Below are 13,179 nucleotides of genomic sequence, written 5' to 3'. Positions count from 1 at the left end.
TTTCAAATTTTATTTTACATTTTACAAACGTAACATTTATTAATTAATTTATTTTTATTTGGAAAAAAATTTTTTTTTCAGTTTGCAAGGAGAAATTCTTCTTGTTAAACTAAATTTGCACCGCTTAATGAATGGAAACAATAGGAACGACCTTTTGTTTACGTTTTAACTTGGCACCCTTTTCGGCAGAGGTCAAAAAACTTTCGTAAAGCGTTGCCGAAAGCTAGGAATTCGGAAGGATCAAATTGCTAGCTTCTTTTTTTTTTTCACACACCTCATGTTACTGTTCTTGACAACAGCAGAACCCCATTCAGCTAACAAAAAATGATCATAACAAAGGTACGATGTTGAAATTGCTGCCAGTCGATGCAATACAAAATTTTTCAATCATCTTCCAAACAGTAAAAATTCAATGCATCAGTGCTCAAAACTGCACATGCGCAGATATTTGCTTCTACGGCGGTATTTATCTATGCTAGCAATTGAGCGAAAATTCATCTGTATTGTTGGATAGTGAATATTACTTTACCTAAAAGGCTTCAAGGAAGGATCATTCGAAAGTTGAAATGTTGGATATAACAGGGAAGAATAAAGCAAATCTGCTCATGATTTCTACCAAACATTTCTTTGAAATTAATTCTACACATGATTTATGCAAGTAATAAGAAAATATTAGCCGAAAGGAGCGTTAGCTCAGAAGAGCTAATAGTTTCGTTTTGGCATTTTGCGTCGATTCACTATAAATGTCCGTATCACTTTTGAAACTGTTGCCACCAAATATTATCGCCCTGTGTTATATTTAAAGAAATTAAATAATGAAGAATCTGCATAAATGTATGTATGTTTCTCGCATTGTGATAAAACAACGGTACCTACAGCCATCAAATTTTGAATAACGTAATCCTCTTCCGAATATGGGCATCTGGAAGCATTCGGATTCTGGCGAACGGCTGGCATATGAGCATTTTGTATTTTTTATGGTGTTTCTCTTCGTGGCTTTATGAACATAAGCCAATTTTCCTTAGAATATCCTCCATGAAGGCATATCTTCCTTAATAGATAGGCTTCCAGTGTTTAATTAAATCTGTCCGCATGCTTTCGTGGTGTAACTGGAAGCAAGTCCGGCTAGCACCTGGGAGGTCAGGAGTCGAAATAAACACCTGGAGCACCTGGGAGGCTTCGAAATAAACGTAATGAATCTACAAACCAACATACCATATTTCTGAACAACATTTTTTAGTCAGGCAAAAAATGCACCTACGATTAATTACTTAATATGCGGAAATGCTAAATTTATTTATTAGTTTAATTTTTTAATTGACGAAATTCAACTTATATACGTTTTCTGAAATTAGATGTTTCTTCAGATCGGGCAAGAGTGGTTTAAGTCACTTAACGCTGACAATTGCTTCAGGTCAACTAAGTGCGTAATAGAACGAAGTTTATTTTTTTGTAAAAATATCTTTAGTAAATTAAACAATAAATTACTAATTAAAGCTTTCTTTACGTAGGTTCCGTATAAAATTTATTTTACAAATAAACGTCACATACTAAAATTATTGAAGGGTGGGAATTTAATCTTACTTGATTCATTGCATAAACTAAACCAATAGAATCTTTCAAGAGATATTTCCTTAAGCAATTTTTTTAAATTAAAATATTCGATGTACCAAATAAAATCTGACAGTTAACAAACAGGAACACAATCCAAAAGCAATCTTCGAAGTGATTTGTGTTTTAATAACCACAATATGGTGTTCTTTCCCAATTACCGATATCTTTATGGTATCTTTTTCACTATTTGACGTGGCAACAGCTATAAGAGAGGCACTCCACGTGAATTCGAAGCACATACGACACATCAGACAAAAGATAAGGGGAGCGTATCCGGAAAAAGTGCCCACACAAGCTAAAATCGATTTCCTAATTCTAGGCAGGGAATCTTAATCTCATTAGAGAGCTCGGCGTAATACAACGCGGGAAATGCGAAGGGGGATTTAGAGATGGGGGGATGGATCAGAGAGATGGAGACAGGCAGGCCTTCGTGATTCAGCGGCGTTTCCGCCGAGAGGGCCTGGGGCGGGCCGAGAGGAAGGTTAGCGTCCTCCATCGTGGTATGCAAGGTCGAATGGAATGGAAAGCGTGGGGGTTTTGCTTTTTACCTACGGCGAATGGAGCTTGGTAAGATGAGTTCTCCGTTACATTCATTGCGCATGGGATTTTTTGCCATTTTTTATTTATTTATCTTTTAAGATAAAAACACTCGAGATGGGCGATTTTTAATTTTTCTGGAAAATGAAACCTAAAAAGTCCTCGAAATTTCTTGTATTCTCTACACAAAAATAAAATAAGCGTTACCTGTGTGTATCAGGGAATCTTCTGCCATTTTTTAATTCATTTAATTTTATGATAAAAATTTTCTGGAAATTGAATCCTGAAAAGTCCTTGAATCTCTTGAATTCTCCACACAGAACTAAAATAGGCTTTCCCTGTGTGTGTCAGGAGACTTTTTGCCACTTTTTTTTGTTTATTTATCTTTTAAGATAAAAACACTCGAGATGGGCGAATTCTGAATTTTCTGGAAAATGAAACCTAAAAAGTCCTCAAAATTTCTTGTATTCTCTACACAAAAATAAAATAAGCGTTACCTGTGTGTATCAGGGAATCTTTTGCCATTTTTTGTTCATTGAATTTTTATGATTAAAAATTTTCTGGAAATTAAATCCTAAAGAGTCCTTGAATCTCTTGAATTCTCCACACAGAACTAAAATAGGCTTTGCCTGTGTGTGTGTCAGGAGATTTTTTGCCACTTTTTTTTTTTGTTTATTTATTTATTTTTTTTTTAAGATAAAAACACTAGAGATCGGCGAATTAAAAATTTTCTGGAAACTGAGTTCTGAAAAGTCCTTGAATCTCTTAAATTCTCCACACAAAACTAAAATAGCCTTTGCCTGTGTGTGTCAAGGGATTCAAACAAAATTTTATATATGCGTTCAATAAAAAACATGTATGTAGAATAAGATTTTTAAAATTCGTAACTCAAAGCGCATCTAAAGAGCGAAGCTAAGGCGGAGATATCTCAATACTCCGAACTCACGCTGAACTAAACAACTACTACTGAGAAACTGATGCTCTCCCGGTCTTATATAGTTTTTCTCCAGCCGATATGAGGACCGGATACAGTTACAGTTACATATAGGATCAATTACAGTTATACAATTACAATACCCAATTATACAAGGACCGGCCCCAAATGTTGCCAAATGATCTGCCTAAAATCCGGCAATCCGAGTTTGGCGATTTCTTGCGAAACTTGAATTGGCGGATTTTAGCTACAAGACAGAAATTACAGTAAGACCCCGCTTAACGCGGGGGATACGTTCCATCAAAGTAGAGCGTAATGCGAAACAGCGCTAAACGAGGCTATCTTTACATGTAAATACTGGGGTTAGGGGAAGATGGCTAGGAAATTGGTTAGGTATAAAATTTAAAAAGTATGTTTTTTTAATAAAAATAAAACCAAACATTTATTTCTTAAAGCCCAAATTAATACCACATTATTATTTCTTGCAAAAATAAAAACAAAATATAAATAACAAAACGAATATTCTTAAAAAAAAAAAAAAAACAAATAAAATTCTCAGTCAGTCATATTTAGTTAGCCTTCCGCGTTTTCAGTGTTCTGCCTTTTTGTGACAAAAGCATCTAATGTTGTTTGCCTTTTTCTTTTGCGTTGTTCTCTTAAAAGTTCTTCATAAACGGATAGAGCATCTCTACCACCACGCCTTACTTTTGAGCTCCTGTCAAAATTCGGATCATTTTCAATGAACTGATCCATTATTTCAGTTATGGTAGACAAACTCCTTTTTACAAACGCCATCGAAAGTTCTTTTTGCTCTTCTTCTGAATCACTGCTGTCAACATTTTTGTTTTCTTCTTGTTCAGTTAATTCCTTGAGCTAATCATTAGAAAGACTAGCCGCTGCTTCTTGAATTATTTCTTCGACATCTTCCACATTTACCCCTTCAAAATATGTCTGTACAATACCGCACCAAACAAGAAATACAAGTACACTCTTTCGGATATGTATTTGAAACCTATCGCTGCATAATATTTCGGGGAATCCCCGTATGCTGCGAGCGATTTCGTGGAATCCCCGGGTTGAAATAAAAGAGCGCTAAACCGAAACAGCGCTAAACGAAACAGGTTTAAGCGGGGTCTTACTGTACTTTAGTAGTTTAGCACAAATAACACTCAATCTCTCTTACAACCTTTCCCCAATAAGCTGACAGTAGCAATCTTCTAACTGTTGATAGTAATACAATCCATTCTGCGGAGAGTGTCTTCGATAGATACAGCCTTAAGCACAGTTTTTCCAAAGTTCGATACAACTCAGAGAATAGCTCGTGATAATAAATGTTTGACCAGTGCTATCAGAGTTTTGACACACAAAACTGGGATTCTTCTTTTTACCTACCATGAACCACTCACGAAACTTTTAAGATCGACGGATTTTAAATACCCCGCTCCGCAAAGACTAAACATAGCTTTGCAATAATAAATTAATTAGATACCTCACCTTAGATTAAAAATTTATAGTCAGTCCCAGCACGCTCAAAAAAGCTAAACAGCGTTTTTACGTTTAGTTTCAACGATTACCTCGTACAATACTTTCTGCGTATGCACACGGGTTATTAAGACATTTTTTCTGGCCAAATTGTTATCAAGACATTGAGGAATTCGTTAAAACTTGCGACTCTTGTCAACGTGTAGGAAAAGCAAATGACAGAAAAAAAGCACCGTTGGTAATCGTACCAGTGATATCTGAAGTCTTTAGTACGGTTAATGTAGATGCTTGCGGGCCTATGCCTACATCTACTGAAGATAATAAATTTCTTATTACAGTTATGTGCTTAGCCTCAGTAGAAGGCATCTTTTCGCTTATCACTGCTTATTTTATTTTATTTTTTATTTTAAAGCTAGAAAAGCTATTAATTTCGTTTTGGCTTTTGCGTCGCCTACTATAAAATGGCGTTTTACTATTCAAGTTGTTGCCACCAAATATTAGAGCCCTGCATTATATTTAAAGAAATTAAATAATAAGAATCTGCATGAATGTATGTATGTTTCTCGGAATGTGAAAAAACAACGGTACCTAGAGACATCGAATTTTGAATAACGTAGTCCTCCACCGAACGAAGCCACATGGAAGCCCGAAATTTGAATTTAGAATTTGTTTTATTATGTATTTCATATATTATAAAATTTTAACAATTTTTTTTATCAACAAACCCAACGATTTTAAAGCGAGCAATGGCAACACTGTACGAAAAAAAAAAATTTGTTTTTTATCTCCAGCGCACGAGACCGTGTATCAAGACATTCTAAAGATATGCTCTTTTAAAATTATTTTCTGATACTGTTGTTGAATTTAATTTTACGGTTTAAGTGCGAAGAACATGACTTTTAATAGATAAAAGTAACACATAAAACGTTAAAAAAAAAAAAAAAAAAACTTCGGGCGCTATATGAAACCTGAAACTTTTTTTTTTTTTTTTTTTGGTTGTTGTTTCGTACGCATTTTCGTGCATATTTTCTTCTTATTCATTTAAAAATTTTTAAAAAGAATGAATAAAGAATACGCTACAAGTACTAAGCGCAAGAAAGTTGTTTTGTTATTAAAACAAAATATTAGATCAAATATCCCAAGAACAGATGGGGCAAAGAGAGAATAACACTGAAAATACAAGCGAAGAAGATATTAATAATTCCATCACTCCCGAGATAGCAATGTCGTCTGCTGAAACTCTTATTAGTTTCGTCGACCAGAGGGGATTCGAATACAATAATAAAATAGTACTTGGAAAAATTCGCAGTGGTATTCGACAAATATTTAAACATCTCAAAAAACAAAGTAACGTAAAACGACTGATTATTTTAAAAAAATAAATACGCATAATATGCATGAAAATTGACAGTTTGGATTATCTGTGTTTTTCAAATATACGTGACCTGCTTGCCCGACATGCCCAGAAAATCGAGAGTGGCAAAGTTTATAAAAATTTTTTAAGAGATTCTTTTGCAATGTATCTAACTATACAATGTTGATATAAAGTTGCAAATAATGGCATAGCTTTCTGATCTCTGTAAAAAAAAAAAAAAAAAAAAAAAAAAAAATCCTAGAAATAATTTACACGTCTGTACCATACAGAAAAACCGTCAATTACCGGTACATCTACTAACACCCACACTTCTTTTCAAACCAGACACTCACACCAAGAGGAATATCAGATTTTTCTTTACTTTCGAATAAAAACGCTCCAGAAAGTCTGCCTACTTCAGCAATAAAAATACGTAAACAAACAGCAACAAAAATTCTATCACGATACCGGACTCTTTGAAGGCGGGAAAAAGAAGTCATCGAATTTTTTCTTTCATCCTTTTCCCCCCTCATGCCTACACGAGTGCAAATCACACTCACCGAGTCATTTCGATCCACCCCCATCCTTCTCCCCAGCCTCCTCCTCATCCCACACCGTAAAATGAGTCAACGGGTTACCTCAAACCCACAGTTTTCGCGTAGGGGAGGGGACAGCAATGAGGACCTCTTCAGCGTCACTGATACAATATATCCCTAGCAAGATCGATAACCACACATTTCGGCGTATAATTGATTATGGCCAATAGGAACGCCCCCTACCGATAAAACTAGAAATTAGCATATAACAGTAGCTTGTTTTATGACACATATGAGAATTTCAGTTATTACTGTTGCAGAAATAAAAGTATTTTAGAGCAGACATTGGCATCGTTCCATTTACTGAAAAATATCTTGATTTGCACAATTGCTATATGATAACTGCCAAAATACCTGGCAATTATTCTTTCGAAATAGTAAAATGAATTAGATTTGTTAATATGACAGACTCCCCTTTCTCACCCCCTCCTAAAAAAATTAGGGCTTGCCACCTAATAAAAGATGTTTTCATACAGAACTTCATAAAAGAATCTTCAGTCTGTTCAGCCGCTAGGACCAGAACTGCCTGAATTTAGAGGTTTACATATACAGTCGCAAATGCAACAAACGTATACGAAGAACCAAAGAACTGGCATTGCTCAACAAAATAATACAAAAAAGCTTGGAATCTTATTTTCAGAATCCAGATAATCTGAATAATTTACGCGAACAGATGTAGATCTAAGGAAACTACTGACTCAATTTACGATACGTATCTTCAAGCTTACTTTAATGGTCATACAGGTCTTGGTCAGGTACAAATTCGCTATAATTTTCTTTTTCTCTGCAACAGAAACTGAAGTGGTGTCAGATCAATGTTGAAGAGCGGAGTTTTTAGCATGTATTGATCTGCGGAGATTTACCCGGTCAAATCTGCCAACAATTGTAGCTCTTACAGCTGCTTTTCTGACGAAGTAGTAATTTCATTTCGCAAGATTCTTCCGTCTTCTTTCACAATCAGTTGTGTTTTAAACGCTTCTGAAGACTATCACCTTTCCCACTATGCGCTTGGCCAGACAGAATCTTCGTGTTCAACATCCATCATGCTTTCTGACAGGATCATCTCAGTTCTTTTAAACACGAAAGGTTTATTTCAAACGACAAAAAATCTTATTGCCATTTAAAAACACAGAAGTTACAAATTAAGCATTTATTAAACGATCTACTATGTTACACGAATAAACAACGCACTGTTATATTTTAAGAAATAAACAACAGACATTACGGTGTCTGAACTGGCAACAGATTGGAAATAACTTGCACTTGTTTTTGAAAAAACACTTTTTTCGGTTAGGAGAAACAAGAAATGTAAGGATTATTCTCTTTAAATGATTTAAATGTCTCTAGAAGAATAAATGCGTTTAATTGGGTCAATAACTGCATTGTTTGAAAAAAAATCATGGAATTAATTACATTTCAAATAAAATTCCTTAGACGTAAAAAAACAAAATGGCGGGAATTTTTATTTTTGCATTTAAACAATCCATTCTGTTACACGAATAAGCAACGCACAATTATAATTCAAAAAATAAAGAAAAGACATTTAGGCGTCTGATTTGGCAACTGATTGGAAATAACTCACACTTGCTTTGAAAAAATACTTTTTTCGACTTGGAGAAAGAGGAAAAGCAAGAAAGATATTTAAATGTCTCTAAGAACAATAAATGCGTTTAAATGAGGCAATAACCGGATTGAATAAATAAATAAAAATTTAAAAAAATAATAATAATCTGAAAGGTTTCAGATTTTATATTACTCCACAAAGGAACCTTTTTTTTAACGTTTTGTATGTTACCTTATTTATTAAACATCAGGTTCTTAACACTTAAACCGTAAAATTAAATTCAATAGCAGTATCACAAAATAATTTAAAAAGAGCATATTTTTAGGATTTCCGATACAGAGTTTCTCGTGCTGGAGATAAAAATGATTTTTTTTTTTTTCCCGTACAATGTTGCTGTTGCTCGCTTTAAAATCGTTGAGTTTGTTAATCACAAATTCGTTAAATTTTTACAAAATATGAAATCGATCATAAAACAAATTCCAAATTCCGGCTTCCAGATGCCCATATTCGAGTGGAGGACTACGTTATTCAAAATTTGATGTTTCTAGGTACCGTTGTTTTTTCACAGTGCCAGAAACATACTTATATTCATGCAGATACTTCATTATCTAATTTCTTTAAATATAATGTTGTCGCCCTTTAAAAGGGGGAGTATGTAAGGCATTTCTCCCGCCTTCTTAGCCTGCCTTTGTGGTGTAGTGATCAGCAAAGTCGGCGCGTATTCGAGATGTTCGTGTTCGAATCCCGGCGAGGGCATTCCTCATTTTTCATCTCTCCTACTTTTAAAAAATGCCTAATGTCTCTCCATACATTAATCATAACTGGAAGATTCACGAGGGAAAAGAAAGAGAGCGAAAAAAATCTGATCACCATATGACTTCCTCGTACGACCTATTAAATTATACAAAATTTTTGCTGCACTTCATTTAAACTAGGGTTTCTTAAACTTTTTTCCAGTCGCGACCCCCTTTTATCACTGAGATTTTTTCGCGACCCCCAGAACCCCATAATACTTCCAGAAATTTTGTGGGACCCCCATAAGTATTGCGAAACTCCGACACACGCGTCAGTGAAAGTGTCAATTTTTTTCACTTGTGCTTTAATATACTATTGCAGTTTTACATCACTAACTCTAATTTGTAATTTTAAGACATAGAACAATGTGAACATTTTTAATAAGTAACAGATGAAATGGCAGCGTAACGTGCAAAGCAAGGAAATTAAATGTATTAGTTATAAAAAGAACGCGTCGAAACGTTTTCGTTTTTTTTTTTTTTTTTTTTTTTTTTTTTTTTTTTTTTTGTTTGTTTGTCTTTATTGTCTTATCTTTATCTATTTTCAGATAAATTGTGTAAAAATATTTTGTGTAATAAGTTAAAGAAAAATCAAAACTGCTAAAAGTTTTGGTGACCCCCTGCTGCAGGTCCCGCGCCCCCAACGACCCACAGTTTAAGAAACCCTGATTTAAACTAAACTAAACATCACTAAATTCATGGTAACTGTAATGACTTTTCATCTTAAGTCCGTAGTCATACGCTGTTGGATCTATTCTTTACTCCACAGAATAAAAAAAAAAAGGGTATATTCATGTCTCGCCACCCCGAATATTTCATAGCGATGACGGAACCTTTAAGCAAGTATGCCACTATTCACTTAAATAAAGATCTTCATACGAGTGTGCCGGCATCTTAATGAAGCTTGCAAAAAAAAAAACTGAAAACCACTATGGACAGTTCAACATATGGGAAAAGGGAAAAAAAATAAATAAAAATTTTACTCAAAAAAAATTAATTTACATTAAAAAATGTATCAAATAAGCTAGAATACATGAAAATCCTCATAAAAAAATTAAACTAATTTTTTTTCTAGCGAGGAAAACATTTTTATCATTTAAAAGTTTTTTTAAATCGAAAAAAAAAGAAAGAAAAGAGATTTTTAAAAAGATTTGCAACTTATTTCACTTCGAATGTTAATTTTTTTTTTTTTTTTTTTTCTGTTTAATTTCTCTCCTCCGGGGCTGGGGGGGAATTTCAGTTATTATTTAGGGAGAATATAAGAACTGGATCGAAACGAAACACATACATCGATCAAGAATTTTAACTCGAATCTAAATCATCACTTGATCTTATTATGTATGTAAACAAAGCAATATCTTCAGATGACATTTTAATTCGTTGCCATTTTAATTCAAGGCCAAGGACAAAGAGGGAAGCGACAACACACTCATCTAAAACACAGGAAAACTTCCTTGTTCTTAAACGCATTTATAATCACAAAATTAAAACTTAAAAGGCCTAATTAACATAAAATAATCATTCATATTCGTGATTAGTGCTTGAATTAATTCTAGAGAACTAGGTTCTTTCTTTTCAGTTTAAACTTCATATAATTTTTTTTTTACCGGAAGCTGTAAACGAAATTTCTGCATGATCTGAAATCGTTTCATTTGCTCAAGAATAATTAATAATCAGTTAATACACTTACATTCCATTCAATTCCACACTTTGTGTTTTAAAATCGGTTTTTTAGTTTCAAAATTTAAGAAATCAAAATGAATATTTTAGAACTTATTATTAATTAAAAACCATATATAATTGCACCTAACTTTTCATAATTTTCACTCTTTATTAAATTACACTAACTATTTAAACAAAGATAAGATAACTATTTAAACGAACCGACATATTTTCACCAGCTAACTTTGCAACACATAATAAATTTTAAATGAAGTACCAATAGCCCCTTTGAACAAAACAAAAATATCGAAATCGAAATACAACTTTTATAATTAAAACTGTTTAGAATTACAGTCAGGCCATTACTTTCAAAGAAGCGCAGTTTTAAGCTTACAAAAAAGAAAACTAAACGCAGTTACAAAGTAATTAATCAGAAAAAAAATTGCATTTATATGATACGAAGAACAGCGATTTAAATATTAACCATCACAGCTCAAGTACAGCAAAAGTGATTCTCAACTCTGCTAAAGTAGCAGACGATTTCGTAGGAAAAATTTGAAATATTTTGCAGTAACATCCGCATCTTGCATTGAACACTGCTTTAATTTTAATGCACAACTAATATAAGGGTACTTTAAAACTGTTATTACATATCGAATCACTTAAAAAAGTGGGACTAAGATTAAATGCGCCTGCGCAGTTCAATTTGGGACGAAATCTTTTTCGTGAAAGTTATAACCTTCGATCAATACTTTTCCTAGGACAACAGCCTGGGTTCCAACAAGATATAAAACAAAATTCTCGGCAATTTTAAGATAATATGAAAGAATAAGAAGATATTTGTAAAGCTACGAAATGAATAACAAATTCATGCAGTTCTGAACATTTAACAAACAGAATAAAGAATTTTGTTCAACAAAATCGAAATCGAAAGTGAAAATTTTTGTTTTTACTATTTACAAAACTAGAAAAAAGGTTGCTAAGATCAAAGAAAAATTATGAATGAGCTATACAAAGTAAGAAAGAGAAGAATATGTATAAAATGAACAAAAATATAAGAATGAAAGAAAATTAATGTTATATAATAGTCTTACTTGTTTTTATGCAGTAGTACGATTTTGTCTTTGGGAATTTTAAGTCTTTTTGCCACGATTAACTTCAGGTTGCTGACGCTACTATCTGGGGGTAAAGAAACTTCGATGCGACCCCCTGTAGTAGGTTGCACATAAACAGTTTGATTATTTATTTCAGCCATCCCACCGCTAGAAGTTCGAACACAGCGTTCGAAGTACAGAACAAAGCAGTGTTGTCAGTCGGCGTCGGCAGACACAGTTGCCAATGCCAACCTTCTACGATGAGAGGAAATTGCTATTTGAAAAGGGGAATTCAACGTTCCTCCACGCTTTTGCTCAGTTCAGTTAGTTGTTCGGCACCCACACACCTCGTAGTATCTCGTGATTACGTCACAGAGACAGGGTTGCCGGTTGTTAAACTACTCTCAGATACTCTGTGGTTTTCGTCGCCAAAACTTTCGCGCCAAATGCAAAAGTCGAAGTTCGTGTTGTCGAAAGCTCTCAGAGCAGAAAAGCTGCTATGCAGAAAGGAGTTAACCACTGTTCTGCGAGCGTTTTGTAATTGAATCTTTCTTATCAAACAAATATGAAAAGGTTGCAGTCGGGTTTGTCAACACGCATAGTTGAGCGTGCCACAAACACGATTTTGGCGGGTTATGTTCAAATGTCACATATGACGTCAGATTGGATGTTAAGAAGCGACGATGAGAGAGTTCTTTAAAAGAAAAGATTTACTTGAAGTTCCCTTTGAAGGTCAATTGATATCGTATTGGAAAAGGTTAAAAAAAAAAAAAAAAAAAAAAAAAAAAAAAAACCTATTACATTTATTTTTTAAAAAGCACATGATATGCGACATTTCTTCTGAACTTTTATTTCAAACGATATTTGAAGAGGAAATTAAATTAAAACTGCATAAGGGAAATAACGAATTTTCTATTGCAAAAGTTCCGAAAGTTCAGTAATAAAAATTATTAAAATGCATGGCAAAAATTTAATTAAATTTTAATCTATGGCCTATGCAAAAAAGGGCAATTTCTTTTGGATTCTCTGCATTACTATTGCATATTATAATGCTATGGAAAGGTCTTCTTACATTTAATTACTACTAACTCAGGAATTTGATAATTTCGGACGCGCACGGAATTCTCCCGCCCCCCCCATTGGTATGCATTCATAACGAAATTCAATTATATTAAATCCTACGCGCAATTTCTGTTGATTAGAGTGTGAGTCACACTAATTAGAGTTCGAATGAGATTTACCCCCCCCCCCCCAACATCTCAACTATACAAATATGAGATAAATATTCACAGAAACATTTTTCACGATGGGAATTTGATTTGTTGTTATGTTTCAAAAATGAAAACTCAACCCAATTCATCACAAAATCTTGAAAATACAGTAATTCGTCAGCTATCTAAAAGCAGGATAATTAATGTGTAAGCAATGTGTATGATTAGATTTCCTACAAATTTTGTCACACACTATTCTAAAAAAAGCACATTTATATGTGAATTTGAATAAATCAATTTTTAATTGTTCAATTTGAAGGCGAGGATTGTTGGGAGA

At 33.6% G+C, this 13,179-nt stretch overlaps 1 protein-coding gene across 1 annotated transcript in view; it reads right to left on the bottom strand.

The window, feature by feature from the left end:
* The window catches only part of LOC118205345 (midnolin-A-like), a 77,182-nt gene extending 65,213 nt beyond the window's left edge, over nt 1-11,969 (bottom strand). Inside the window, exon 1 of the mRNA XM_085827210.1 lies at nt 11,632-11,969. Coding sequence (XP_085683336.1) covers nt 11,632-11,792 — 161 coding nt within the window. The 5' untranslated portion in view covers nt 11,793-11,969. The remainder of the gene's footprint in view (nt 1-11,631) is intronic.
* Between the last annotated feature and the right edge of the window lie 1,210 nt (nt 11,970-13,179).

Source organism: Stegodyphus dumicola, chromosome 11, assembly GCF_044657685.1.
Source record: "Stegodyphus dumicola isolate Sdum_Otavi_A_Nest chromosome 11, ASM4465768v1".
Lineage (NCBI taxonomy): Eukaryota > Metazoa > Arthropoda > Arachnida > Araneae > Eresidae > Stegodyphus > Stegodyphus dumicola.
Note: the sequence above shows the minus strand (reverse complement) of the source record. Positions and strands in the feature narration are given on the sequence as shown.